Raw genomic sequence first — 14,990 nt, 5'->3', positions numbered from 1 at the left:
TTTGCATAAATCACATGTCCATATCCAGGTATAAATCAACAATTCTTTTACACATCATAAAACCAGTACCAGTAGTATGCCTCAAGCATTCCCGACCACATAAGAAACAGCATGCAAAAACCCTTAAAATTCCTTACAACCAATTGCCAACACTACAGATTTATACCAGTTTTTTTTACAAATCTAAGAGCTCCATGGATGAGAAAGCAAGGTTATCAATAGCTCTTGCAGCACCGATTGCCTCAAGAATGATAAAGCTTAAGCAATTACAAAAAAGAATGAATAAGCCTCCCATACTAAAATAGAGGTATATTTTGAGAAGAAAACTGTAAACAACTTGTACAAATCTAGACAAAATTAGCAAATCTATGATACAAAAATAAGTTTCTCGTAGGTCCTGAACAAAGGAGATGACCGTCTACATAAAACCATAGGCTACGATGATCAGCTCTTTGAATGAATAAGATAAGTTGTAGAGATGTGAAAACTTCTTGTGTCGTACTTCCTAGACCTTTGCAATTTGATATCTGCTTGAGAAACTTTACATGGAACAAGTTATCAAACTTCATTGCTATCCCAAAAGCATGACATGGCATGTACACAACATTAAATACTTGCAGAATTCGGGGGGGAAAGTAACATAATATGCATGTTGAATCGCCACCTGTATTGACTTTATTCACTGCTCAGAAGCAGGTAGAATCGCTCCCATTATGGAAGCCTGTTCTGCCTGGAATAGTTAAGACAATGGAAGAACATTTAGACATTCAGTTCTGTTAACGAGCATTGTAAAACATTAGGAAAGATAGATGGGACATGTGAATAAAGTCAGCAGCATGAGTTCTGAACTGTGAAAATGAAGTCAATAACAGGATAAATCCAGGATGATGTGAAAAGTTAATGATCCTACACGATAATGAGAATACAAATAGCTCTGATCGGCATTAAGCCATTAACATTGCAAGTGACCTTGATATGAAAAGTTAATGAGCCTACACTATAATGAAAAACACGAATAACTCTGATCAGCAATAAGCTAATAACATTGCAAGTGACCTTGTAGTACCTAGGACATCAGCCAAATCAAGACAAGTGGACAAGGGCAATCCAACACTGTGAATTACTGGAAAAATTTGATCTCACATAATGTACACTATTATTTTTTACTAAATGAGAAGCAAGCCTGCACTATCTAAGTTACAGAGAAGAAGCTTTAGGCTTTGGTGTTTAAACAAACAAGTGATGGTCAAAAATATAATATCAGGTTTAAAAAAGGGCATCGCATCTGCCTTTTATTACTTGCTGAATCGATAAATGTGCCAAGCAAACTTCCCAAATCCATGATCTCTACCACTTCCCACCTTCCTAACTATAAAGTTCTTAAATATCTTTGGCCTTTGAGAAGATGAGATTGGCAAGGGGAGTCCCCTGCTATTGTCTAACCAAGGAAAACGTCCCTATAAAAATTTCTAGTCACATCTGTAGATGGCAAAACATGTTATCCTTAATTTAGCTACCGTAATGAAGGCATATGTATGCGACATTTGCAGGCCAACTTACATGAAGAGTTGCACGTCAAATAACAAAACATATCTAAAATGATGAAAAGATGAAATTAACTCTAAGAGTTAAAATGGACCACCTTTGCCTCAAGATCACAGGATATCCATACCTAACCAGAGCTGCCGAACTAATCATTACCACTGTAACAGTAGTACAATTAGCTTATCATAAACATTGATCTAATTTTTAAAATTAACTCCAAATCATTGCACAGTGATCACACCAGAACTCCAAATATGTATTCAAGACAACAAAAAAAAGAAATGTGAGAGCTCACTCACCAGATGGCGCCCTTCTCGGGGAGGAACTTGATGATGGGCACCAATGCGTGTAGTCGGTGATCTTCTAGTCACCATCAAGTGGCACGTTAAGGTCGGCCAGCACTGACACCTTCTTTCCCCTCATATACGCCTCCCTCAGGGTGGTCACACATAAGGGAAAAACTGAGTAATAAATAAAAACTTTGGAGGCACATATGCTACGCTGGTTAGTTTAAGACCTGCAGTTCTTGTCAAATTACTAAGAGAAGTGGATTCAAACTGGAGCCTATCCAGGTGTACTGACTTCCTCACAAGAATCTTCTCACAGGGGATTTGAAAAAGAACTCGTTCAAACTCTTTGTCCTCGCTCCTGTTGGCATTTGGCAATCAGCATGATACCCGATGCCTTGATAATTGAAGAAGTAGTCACAGTTATACCATCTTCGTTAACAAATTGGCAAATAGGCTCATCTATTCTCATCGCAGAATCAAAATCTGAAGAAAAACAACTCAAATTGGGTTGGAACTGAAGCAAACTCACCGTGAAAATAAAACGATTGGATATCTAGAACAGAGAAATAACGGACCCCCCCCCCCCCCCAAATCTGACAAATCGAACCACCTACAGAGGAATACACAGAGACCCGATTTGAGAAAAGAAATCAATAAAGAGAGGCAACGAAAACAAAATCTAAGAGGGAGAAATTAGTTCACCCAGATGCATAAAGCAAAGCGACGAAACCTATTGGATCAAGTCCGAAGCTAGCGCAAGCTTGCGACAACTCCAAACGAAAAATCAAACCTCTTACCTCATTGCTCCTCTTTCCGCTACCATCGGCTGAGAACCACCGGCTATGGCACGTGGTGGCATGGGTCGGCTCCGCCTTGCTTGCAGTGAGAGCATCTACGCACCCGGCTGGGAGGCCTCCTAGGGCGCACGCGGGGCCCAGATCGACGGGCAGATGGACTGCGAGATCACCAGATGGGATTGGAGGATTACTCGTTTAGTAGCCTTGGAGTAGGCAACGACCTTAGAGGAGGCATCAGTTTTTGGCGGCAGCAGCATCCGTCGGGAGGATGCCAGTGGAGGCGGCGCCGTGAGGATGGAGGACGGCGATGAAGCTGTGTTGGTGAAGCATGACAGTGGATGGTGGAGTCGGGCGAAGGGCAATGGAGGAGGTTGAGCGTTCGCCAGTTGTGGTCCTGTGGGGGATGGAACTGACGAATCGTGGGGGAGGTTTTTTCGCGTGGACGCAGGACGATGGCGGATGGTAAAGTTGGATACTTTGCTACGTACGAAGGCGGACGGACGAAACTTGTTTTATATTAGTAGAGATTGGCCCAGGATGAGAACGACGCACGACGAAAGAGCTGCTTTAAAGGAGTTCAGATATACTATGCGTATCAGCTAATTGATCAAAAGACTGATACATGAGGCACAGAAGATCCCGGGTTGGGGTCCTGCATGTAGCACTATTTAAATGGATGACACTGCAATTACCGAAAAACCCACTTTTTTTTTGGGAAATGGTAACATGACCATCCATTGCTCATGTTGGATAATTGTGACCGTCAAGTGCGAGCTCATCAAACTCTTTACCGGCCATTATGTACTATATAAATTTGACCATATATTTGATTAATTTACCATGGGTAAATTAAAAACAAAATTTATAATATCAAGATGATTCTTGAATTACACATTGAATACCTCAATTATGTAGCTAACATATTGAATATAGTCACCAAAATTGGTGTAGATTTCACAGTAATAGGAGGCATAATCTAGCATATTTCAATAGATGTTTATGTTCCTATTATCTTGTATTATGCTAAGTAGAATATTTAGAAGAGCACATTGAAAGTAATCAGCATGTCCATATAACATGATATAGATATCACAGTAGTGGGAGCATAATATGCAAATGTGCAGTATATGCCTTGTTTCCACTACCTTGTGTTTCTCGAATATTAAATGAGGTAATCACTGTGAATGATTTTTGCATGTAATTTTGCTTGAATTAAGTGATTTGGGCATGTGAGCACATTGAGCTTAATTAAAGTGAATTTAGAATGTATTTTTTATAAGAAATAAATTCAATTGCAAAATTCAGAGGAGTGAGCTGGCTACCGCTCTAGTTGAGGGTGCCTATTTCACGGTGGGTGTCGTGCCACTCTCCTGGCCGAGGAGGGCCGCCGGGATCGAGGGTGCAGCGGGTGTGGGTGTGCGGCAACGAAGAAGACATACCCCGTGAGGATGTCAACACTGTCATTGTTGTAGCGGCCGGTTTCGTGACCACGGGCGGTGTAGTTGCATCATCGTCATGGCCATGGTTGTTGGGAAGAAGAAGGATGCGATATCCTCCAAAGCGACCATGTGAATCTTTCTGGTGTTGAAGCAACAGAGCCTTGATCCTTATTTGTGTTTGAGGCTGAAGAGCCTCTGTTCTTCCTTGTGGCTAATTAGCGATGTGAGAGCAAATGTATGGTAACATATTATAAGTAATTATAGAGAGACAAAGAAGTAGAGGGAATGAAAACTCTCGCTATTGATTTGTATGTTGTTTACATATTTATACATGCTGAATAAATATGATGAAATAACATGTCTACTGGGGATACACTATTTCACAATGAACACAACTCTTGGTAGTTGATAGTGTAATTAATCACATGGTTAAACACCTAAAGAGGGTTTGTTTACTAGAGGTGTTAATTCGCAACACTTATGTGGGAGTATGAGATATTATTTGGTTGGTTGGAAAGAATTAACAGAGGTTAATAGTATTTTATTAAGCCGTCAATATTCGAGATCAATAATAATTAGGAAGCTACCGCCTAAAACTTTGCAACAATAATTAGTTCGATTGTTATTTCCCCCTACATTAGCATGAAAGTTTGTATGAGTAGGACTTGGATGAGGGAAAATATAAAGCCTGAAAGAACTTCATTTGTTTCAAGAGTTTGTTGGGCTAGTTGAATATTTGTACTTTGCAGCATATAGATAAAAAACATCTTACTAAATTAGGTTGAGTCATAGCTACCATGCTCAATCTACAGTACACCCTCGATTTTGCCAAATCCACCCCGTCTCACATTGCAAGCTTGCCTACACCTCGGTAGCAGTTCTACTACTAAATCCAACCGACCTCCACTACCGTATAATATGTGCTACTATGTTCCTCCTCATGCACCTTATCATTAGCACCCCATCACGTTTCATATCATATTGCTCACAAAACAAAATTGAGCACCACCTTGACTAAAAGACGCAACCTCAGCTGAGATGGAGAGGGTGATTGAGGTACAAGGTAACTCATCTCTGAGAGACAACTCGAAAACATCAAAGGTTTGTAGTAAGTTGATATTTTTGCTAGAGATGTAAAAGAGGAAAGATGAAATGAACTAACGCTGCCATGAGACTTTTAATCACGAGTTTAACCTGACTCACACAATTTCCTAAGTATCATAACTAGTGGGGAAAACCCTATTTTACCTTCCTAAACTCTTACCCGAGTCCAAATTTTCCCCATCAACTTAAATACCAGACATTCAACACCTTTCACCTCTTAAAACCACTCACTTTGACCCATCTAAAACCAAAACCACCATGGTTTCACTGACTTGGCATATACATGGCATCCATGTCACGCAGTTTTTGCCACCTTATCATCTATATCACTCTCGGCCCCACGTGATAGTCAGTAAAAAACGAAGGTACGATGAACTGAGTGGATGATGGACAAACAATACACAGTCGCAAGTCGGGGCTGACCAGGACCAAGCCCATGGCTACACGCGTGAAGATCGCACACCACGGGGGCACGTCGACTCCATCTCTTGAGCAAAAAGGGAAGGGGAGCAAGAAGAAAGGGATGGAGAATGACCTATGGGTCCCACTGATTCGTAATGACTGATTTTTAAAATTTCTTCTTTGATTATTGCCATTTCAATAAAAGCAGTTCCACTTGTCAATGGCATTACCATGTTAGCGCAAACTAGGACGAAAATCACGTTTGAACGGGTCAAGGAGGTAAGTTGAACGGTTTTGATAGTGGTTGTATATGATGTCCGGTTTTTAAGTTCGGGGAGAAAATTAAGACTTAGGCAAAAGTTTGAGGAATGAATTACTCCTTCCGTTTAAAAATAATAGACGCATTTTTTTACTCAGTTTCGAAATTGAATTTTGATTAAGGTTTTCTAACAAAATATGTTATTTATAACTACAAAACCTATACATTATGAAATCATTTTAAATTTTAAATCTGATTGTATAATTTTTATACACTAGATATTCTTATAATTTGATTAAATATTAATGAAATATATAAAATTTAACTTTTCCAAAAAAATACACATTGGATTACTACTTCCTAACTGGTAACGGCAAACAACGGGTCCATTCCATAGACTTCTCGTCGGCCCGTGAGGCCCATTTCGGGCCCATCGAAAACGACCTGGCTCCACGTGAGAAGTCCGCTGCTCACACCGTCCCGGCCTTCGTCGAACAAGTGGGCCTACAAAGGAGCACCAACCCCACCCCCAGTGAGAAGCCGTCGTGGCGACCCGGCGGCCGTTGCCTTGGCCCTCCACACGCCAGCGCCACCCGCCATCGTGCCTTACAACCGCGCGCCACCCCCGTCCACCCGAACTGCCACGCACCACCCCTCTTTAACGCGGGCCCAGTACTCCGTGGACCAGGACGTCAGTGACACATAAGCAGGCTCGGGCAGAGACGTCGCGAACGCGCGTACCTTTCTGACCACTTGTCAAATCCCTCCACGGGCGTCCACAGCAGCGCGAGAGGAAATCACTAGTGGCACCAACCACTTGCCCACTACGAGTCAACACTGGCCCAGCCGCAGTGACCTCACCCCGCGAGAGGCGACCGCAGCTTGCAACTGACCCGGCGGGGAGGCGGCAGCCCTCACGAAGGCTTGTGCTGCGGGCGGGGGGAGTGGCGTGCGAAATGACGCAAGTGCCCCCGCTTTCCTCTCCCGAGGACGCCCGAGCATCCCCTTCCCAATCTCGCTCGTCGTCTCTGCCGTGCTCCATATATCCATCCATCTCTCTCCTCGCATCCTCTTCTCTCTCCTCCCAAATCGCCATTTTTTTCTTCTCTCCTCGTTCACCCCACCTCAGATCGAGACCAAACCCCACGCCGAGCCCCCGTCTCTGACCCGACTTCTGAATCCCAAAATTTTCCTATCAAATCGCCCGCCGTTGGAGTCGATTCGGCCGAATTCGAGCTCCGATCTACGGTTTCCGGAGAGGCGTGTCGTCCGAATCGTCGAATTCGGGTGATCCTGAGGTGCATGGAGGAAGCCCCCTCGGATCCAGGGCCCCGAAGCTAGGATTGCCGTCGGTGGATTCAGCGGCGTCGGTGGCGGCGATCTGGTGATGGTGCAGCGCGGCGCCGGGAGTCGGCGAGGAGGGATCGGTGGCAGGGAAGATGCAAGGCTATGCATGGGCGGTGCGAAGGCGGTGGTGAGGGGTGCGGCAAGAGGCGGCGTCTCGTTCGGCACATGTGGCCAGCAACTCGCGTAGAGGCAGCTCCCCCACCGGCACAGGGACCAGCTACTCTCCCTTCCAGCTCCTCTGTTCCTCCACCCTCGACAACCTCTTATCCACCTTCGCCGACGACTCCCCCAGCATCGGCACAGAAGCAGGAGCGCCTCGATTCTCCTCGGCCGGTGTCGCCGGATTCCTTCGTAAAGGTGCCTCCTTCAGTGGGAAACTTTGGAATTTGCTAAGTCTGACGAATTTTAGACCAAATTGAGCATGCTCATGTCATCAGATTATTGTTTCCTGTTGGGTTATGCCAGCTAATTAAAGTAACTAAACTGTTTGGCCTGGTTCGGATGTTGGAGGTGCTAGTTTGAGACATATCAGGAGGTTTTGGGCTGAGTAAAAATGGTTCTGTTGGTTCGATCAGCTGCTGCTAACGTGTTGACATCGAAATAGCAGAATGGAGTTTCCTTTGTATGATTAAATCAAATCCTACGGGCTTTGGACATCTCATGTTGACAAATTTTGGTTCTCCACATGTATGGTGTGTGCATAGACATGGCCTTGCTTTTTCTTGTATGCACACAAGCAATAAGTTGTGTGCAGCACATTATTTGCCTATTGGTTAGATGACTGACACCAAACTGTTCAAGGTAATGAGCTGTGGGTAAGTAGCATCACGTGACCTTTTCTAATATGCAACCGGTTGCGTGGGGGTATAGTACTCACCACTGATGCAGCGGTATTGTTCGACAACACACGGCATGTGGAAAAACTCGTGCCTTGCCCGTGTTGTCATTTGTCTCAAGAAGAAAGTGTTCCCATTGATTGTACATCTTTGTAATCATGTAATGAATCGAAGGAGAGTAATTCTTGAACATCTACTCCGAACTAGAAATTAAGGAGAAACTGAAACTAGACTAATTATGGGTCCCATATTGTGTTCCAATTGATCAATTCCTGGCCAGATAGCTATGGCTAGTTATACTGAAGTTGGAATTTTCAGTGTTATATTGCATATTTGACCCATTTGCCTGTTCATCGAGTTCAGGATATTGTATAAATCTGAACTTTGAATAGTCATATTTGACAAACGACACAGTTGCATTGTGACGGCTTTTTCTTGACATGGAAAAATAACATTTTTTTTCCGTGCTTGTGTTTGGTTATCATAAGGAGGCTACTATTTTTTTCCTGTGCTCTTAGAACATTCTTGCAACAACATTTAGACTATTTGTTTCTTAAAAATAATAAATTGTTTGTTGATTTATCAGGACGGGCGTGAGATTCGAGTTGGCGATTGCGCTCTTTTTCAGGCTAACCATGCCCCTCCTTTCGTTGGATTGATACGTTGGATTGAGAAAAAGGAAGAAGGTTATCCCAAGCTACGTGTAAGTTGGCTTTATAGGCCTGCCGACGTTAAACTCAACAAGGGCATACAACTCAACGCGGCGCCAAACGAGATCTTCTATTCTTTTCACCAGGACGAGACATCTTCTGTCTCACTGCTGCATCCTTGCAAAGTTGCCTTTTTACGTAAAGGTGTTGAGCTGCCAACTGGAATTTCTTCATTTGTATGTCGCCGCGTGTACGATATTGACAACAAGTGTTTGTGGTGGCTTACTGATAAGGATTATATTAATGTAAGTTCTCTGCTTACCCTATTTTTTTTCTTTTCTATTTTATTCGCCTCTTATTTTGTGCAACTTATCACCAGGAACGACAGGAAGAAGTAAATAGGCTTCTATACAGAACAAGGCTAGAAATGCATGCTGCAGTGCAGTCAGGTGGACGCTCACCGAAGCGACTCAATGGTGCATCAGCTGCTCAGCAGAAGTCCGGTCCAGATGGCACCCAAAACTGTGCTTCATCGAGAGGAAAGAAGAGGGACAGAGGTGAGCAAGGAAATGATCCAGCTAAAAGAGATCGTGATCGCTCCCTTAAGGTTGATGAAAGCGAGCCTGGAAACTCCAAGGTGGAGAACATGAAGTCCGAAATTGCAAAGATTACAGAAAAAGGTGGGCTTCCGCATGCTGAAGCTGTTGAGAAGTTAGTTCATCTCATGCAACTTGATCGAACTGAACGGAAGATAGACTTTTCAGGCCGGGTAATGCTTGCAGATATTATTGCAGCCACAGAAAGTCCTGATTGCCTTGGCAGATTTGTGCAACTAAGGGGCCTTCCGGTATTGGATGATTGGCTTCAAGAGGCTCATAAAGGGAAGTCTGGTGAAGGGAGTAGTCCTAAAGAAACTGACAAGCCTATTGAAGAATTTCTTTTTGCTCTACTTCGTGCACTAGCTAAATTGCCTATTAATCTCACTGCCTTGCAAAGTTGTAGCATTGGGAAATCTGTCAATCATTTGCGCAGCCATAAAAACTTGGAGATTCAGAAGAAGGCTAAATGCCTTGTTGATAACTGGAAGAAGCGTGTTGATGCTGAAATGAAGTCAAATGATGTGAAAGCTGCAGCATCAGGCCAAGCTGTACCCTGGCCAGGGAAAGCAGGGTTTGCAGAAATTTCTAATGCTGGAAATAGACGAAGTGGCTCAAGCGAGCCCAATATGAAAAACCCAGTGTCACAGGTGTCTTCATCAAAGCCTTTGACTGCTAAATCTGGTGGTGCTGAGGCTGTTGTGAAGTTGACTCCTGCAGTATCTGGTTCTTCAAAATCACCACATTTACAACCAGCAAACGTGGGAACCAATTCAAAGGACCAACCCTGCAAATCAACTGGTGGGACTGGTGGTTCTGAGTTGCCTACTGTGAAAGAGGATAGAAGCAGCAGTTCGAGCCAATCACTGAACAATAGCCAGTCATGCTCTAGTGATCATGCAAAAACAATTGGTTCTTGCAAGGAGGATGCGAGAAGTTCAACTGCTGCTTCTGGTAATGCTAGTAAGATTTTTGGAGGCTCTTCACGTGGCCGTCGAAGGGCGAACAATGGGCATCTTGGTTCTGGAATCCAGAAGGAAGTTGCTGCCGGAAGATTTGTGTCATTTGATCGTTCATCTTTGCCGGAAAAGTCATCACAATCTGGAATGGCATGCGAGAAAGGAGGTGACACACCATCAGATCATGCCAATAGCCATAGATTGATTGTTCGGTTTCCAAATCCAGGACGTAGCCCTGCTAGAAGTGTAAGTGGGGGCTCATTCGAAGACCCATCTGTTACTGGGAGTGGAGCTTCATCTCCTGTGCATGCATATAAACATGAACATGATGATCGTAGGGTGAAAATGAAGACTGAACATTCTCGGCCTCATTTAGCTTTGGATGCTAATGCTGAGTCGTGGCATAGCAATGATATTAAAGGAACTGCAGGCTCCGAGGAAGGTGATAAATCACCATGTGCTACAATGGAGGATGACCACAGCATGATAGCTGAAGAAGCTGGTAAAGATGCATCCAGAGTTGCATCCTCATCGTATGTGAATGAAAAAGGTGCCTGCTCAAGTGAAACCAGGGCAAAAAACCCGTTCAACCCAATGAGTGCTTTGATTGAAATAAAATATTCTGAGGCTGGTCCTTCATTGCAAGCTGGAGATGACACGGCGATGAATCTTCTTGCTAGTGTTGCTGGGGAGATGTCTAAATCTGAATTGGTTTCCCCATCTGACTCACCAAGAAATTCATCTGCAAATGAAGAGGGCTGTGAAGGTGACAACATTGGGAAGTTAAAAGAAGAAAGTGATGTGGACCCATCTCAGTATCCAGGGACATCAGGTGAGGTTGGTAAAGTCACGGCGGAGAAGCAAGAGAAAAATGATGCTTTTTTGGTTGCAAAGGAGGAACGAGACCAGATGGCTACTGGGACATATCCTATATCTGGAACGGATTCTAAAGCATTTGAATCTTCAGCTAAAACTGTGAACCATGAAGAGGAGCGCACCAGCCGATGTTCTTCTCTTCCGGCTTCAGTTGATTCACAAGGTGTTGGACATCAAAACTCACATGCAAACAAGCCAATTGATATCATGGCTAATATAAGGTCTAATATGAATTCATCTGCAGGTGAACATACTGCCCGAGAAAAAGTCGAAGATGGTTGTTCAAGCAGTCCTGATGTTGTTGATGCTACATTAGGTGGTCAATGCAGTTTGGTTTTGTCAAACAAAAAGCCAGAATTGCTCCCTGCCGAGGAATCTTCATTGTCTGCCGGTAAACAACACCAAGGTTTGAAGTCAAATCATCAAAATCAGCTTGTGGGTGTACCTGATCACACAGAAGCCATTGATAGATGTGGTGAAAGTACTGCTGGTAGTTTGGATTTGAAGTCTGCAGTTCCATTTGAGTCTACTGAGGTGAAAAAGGGTGATGGCTTGGGGGTTGCTAACATAGCGCTGAAAGAGGAGGAAAAGAAGGAACAGTGTTCTTCCACTTCAGTTGATGTTACCAAACCAGTTGTGTCAGCAGCGCCAGCACTTGGTGTGGCGAATGGGATAAACAAGACTAAAGAATCAAAAGACAGTTCTAGTGAATCAAGTAGTCATGTAAATCCTTGTGGCATGGCATCTCAGGAAGCTGCACATAGTACGAGACACAGTTCAGAGAAATCCAGCGATGATGAGGTTGGGAAAGAGGATCTTGTCTCATCAGATGAGGGTTCTTCTTTTGCTGCTAAAGGCAAGTCAAGTACCGCAGCCAAGCTTGATTTCGACTTAAATGAAGGGATACCTGGAGATGAGGGGCATCAGTTTGAGCCAGCTAGCTCTCCTATGATATGTTCTTCAGTTCGCTTGCCTTGTTTTTCTCCATTTGTATCGCCTATTTCAAGTGGGCTGCCTGCTCCAATAACAGTAGCTGCTCCAGCTAAAGGACCTTTTGTTCCGCCTGAGAACCTTCTAAGAGTGAAGTCTGAAACCGGTTGGAAAGGCTCAGCAGCTACAAGTGCATTCCGTCCTGCAGAACCGAGGAAGATTTTGGAGATGCCCCTTGCAACACCTGACATTCCGGTATCTGGTGGTTCAAGGAAGCAGTCTCGCCCGGCGTTTGACATTGATTTAAATGTAGCAGATGACCAAGCCCTCGAGGAAGATGTCCCACAGAGTTCTGCTCAGACAACTGGTTCTGAATCTGGAAACACTATAAGTCGTGATGGGCCTCTACGAAGTGCTGGCATTGAGTTTGACTTGAATAGAGCTGATGAAGTTGCAGAGAATGGCCAAGTTTTGTCTATGTTTCCAGCGAGGCCGTTACCTGAACTTTTCTCTAATACTGATAGAAATAGCTTGAGGAACTTTGATCTCAATAATGGACCAAGCCTGGACGAAGCTGGCACTGAACCTGCACCTAGGAGCCTAGCATCAAAAAATTCAAGCAGTATACCATTCCTACCTCAAGTTGCTGGCATTAGAATGAATAATGCTGAAACGAGTAGTATATCACCATGGTTTGCTTCTGGAACGCATGGTGCTCCTGTAGCTATACAATCTTTTTTGCCTGCTAGAGGAGAACAGCCTTATCCAATTGAGGCAGCACCTGGAACCCAGAGGATTATTGCATCAGCAGCAGACAGTGGCCAATTTGGAAATGATTCCTCCAGAACGCCAGTTATTTCAACATCACCAACCATGGTGTTTCACCCTCCTGCATATCAATATGCTGGGTTCCCTTTCACTCCCAATGTTCACCTTCAAGCACCAGGGTTTTCGATCGGATCGACATCTTTTGTGAATTCTGCGCCTGCGGGTGTTTCGTATTTCCCTACCATTACCCCGTCACTTGTTGGACCCACAGGTGTATTACCTGGCCAGCATGTAAGGCCATATGCAATAAACCTTCCTGAAGGTAGCAGTGGTGGTGGACATGACATTAATCGGAAATGGGGAAGACAAGGGCTCGATTTAAATTCTGGCCCTGGAATTATTGAAGTAGAAGGAAAGGATGAACGGATGCCTTTACCAGTTAGGCAAACTTTGATAACGCCACCACATGCCCTTGTGGAGGATCAAGCAAGAATTTACCAAATGCCAGGTGTAGGAATAAAGAGGAAGGAGCCAGAAGGCAGTTGGGCTGCAGAAAGATCACAACACAAGCAATTATCATGGCAGTGAACTCTTTAGGAGATGGTTTTGCTGCGACTTGAGTGTCCAGTGAGCTTGTATGTATTTTGATTCCATTTCTAAAGACCCTCCGATTTCTTACTTGTGGCACCTTTTGTAGTGTAATGTAATTACAGAATGGTTCTTTTCTTTGCAGAGTCCAACTGCATCTGGAATTGCTGGAATATACTACTCAGAAATGCATCCATCCCTGTGATGTGAATTGTGATGGGAAACAAAACTTTGTTGTAATTGCTGTAAATGTTCACCATATTCCATGCTTTTCTTGAACAATTCTCCTTGGCATCGGCAGTTGCTTTGCTAGGTTTTGTCAGCTGTTAGGCATGCTTCTAATTTACTCAGCAGGGTATGGCTTTGGTGATGGAATGGTAATGGTCTTGAGCCTCTTCAACATCGGAAACCGTTGTAATTAGGTTCAATCGTTTGTTTTAGTTTCTTACTTTCACCTTGTTGAGCACACCCTGCAGCTTTACATAAATTTCAGATGTGACATGTATTTTGTGCGGAAGTGTTGCATCAGTTGACAATGTAACAGTATCAAGTACTTACAAGTAGCTGCAGTGTCATGAATGCCTTTGTTCTGAGCGGTTTCTGATGTATCCACCGTTGCCGTCCAGCATAAAGCAATCAAGTAGATTAGAACGTAAAAAACTTTTGTGTGTGTGTGGGGGGGGGGGGGGTGGCGTGGGGGTTGGGACTCTTGCCATTATGCCCTTCCAGTGCTGAGATTATTTTTGGTAGGCTGATGCTACGGTACAGATGATTTTATAATTGGCTGCTTACTGCATCTTGTTACTTCTTCCACTACGGTCACCAATGTGTAGGCCGCCGTTAGTTTATCAATACAACTATTGTATCTTGTGTTCTTTGTTGCATTGGAAGATTTGGATGACTCGTGTAATCTTGTCGCTGTTTGCCGATCTAAAATCTGGTTGCTGACCATGCGATACGGTGGATCGGAGGATTGTCAATTCTGTTTTATTGGCTTATTTCTTGGAATATCTGATTCCTGATTTCCGGCTACTGGCGCCACAGTAGCATACGCGCACGGAGTTCCCAAGTTCTCGTTACGTTAGTCGTGACGTGTCAAGTGACCATATTTGAGTATTTATCGCACTGCACTGCAGTGATTGCACATGTTTCTGCTGTCTCGAAGAGACCGGGCCAGGAGAACGAGCCAAACGGAAACCAAACGCTACGCGGCAGTAGTAAGAAAATGAGAGGACGGCTAGTCACAGTGGAGCAGCAGGACGGAGCAGAGGAGCCATCCGAGCATGTCCCGATCTACCCCGCGCGGGCCCCGGCGCATTCACGAGCTGACACCGGCGCCACGGAGGCGTGATGCCGACAGGGGCCTCGAGCGGGCAGTACAGGTCGCCCCTTTCATCACGTAACAACAACGGCGACCGCGCACGCGGGGCAGGACGGGCGCCGCAGCGAAAAGACACGGACAAAGCAGCCGCGGAAGGCGACAGCGCGGGGACAGTCGCGGTCAGTGCCGCGGTGGTGGCCCGTGACACGACGTCGTCGTCCTCTGCTTCTGCTCGCTTCCCCGCCTCTCTTTCCGCGCCCGGCCGGCCGGTATCTAGGACCCG

General features: G+C 44.6%; 1 protein-coding gene and 1 long non-coding RNA gene across 4 annotated transcripts; one reads left to right on the top strand and one right to left on the bottom strand.

Moving 5' to 3' along the window:
* LOC133921266 (uncharacterized) lies at window positions 1-3,126 on the bottom strand. 2 transcript variants are annotated; one of them, XR_009910258.1, is made up of 3 exons: window positions 2,365-3,126; window positions 1,845-2,229; window positions 1-730 (listed from the first exon to the last, which is right to left on the bottom strand). It is a non-coding gene; the product is annotated as an uncharacterized LOC133921266 (long non-coding RNA). The 2 variants fall into 2 exon arrangements; XR_009910257.1 differs by having other exon boundaries at window positions 1,845-2,318; window positions 2,633-3,125.
* A 3,648-nt stretch (window positions 3,127-6,774) lies between these two features.
* On the top strand, window positions 6,775-13,949 carry LOC133921265 (uncharacterized). Of its 2 annotated transcripts, XM_062366067.1 has the most exons (5): window positions 6,776-7,540; window positions 8,606-8,974; window positions 9,049-11,263; window positions 11,345-13,433; window positions 13,532-13,949. In XM_062366067.1, exons 1-4 carry the CDS (start codon window positions 7,286-7,288, stop codon window positions 13,384-13,386), a joined length of 4,881 nt encoding a protein of 1,626 aa, XP_062222051.1. In that variant the 5' UTR covers window positions 6,776-7,285; the 3' UTR covers window positions 13,387-13,433; window positions 13,532-13,949. The 2 variants fall into 2 exon arrangements, with proteins under 2 accessions (XP_062222050.1, XP_062222051.1); XM_062366066.1 differs by having other exon boundaries at window positions 6,775-7,540; window positions 9,049-13,433.
* Window positions 13,950-14,990: the final 1,041 nt, after the last annotated feature.

The sequence above is a fragment of the Phragmites australis genome, chromosome 6 (assembly GCF_958298935.1).
Source record: "Phragmites australis chromosome 6, lpPhrAust1.1, whole genome shotgun sequence".
Taxonomy (NCBI): Eukaryota; Viridiplantae; Streptophyta; class Magnoliopsida; order Poales; family Poaceae; genus Phragmites; species Phragmites australis.
Note: the sequence above shows the minus strand (reverse complement) of the source record. Positions and strands in the feature narration are given on the sequence as shown.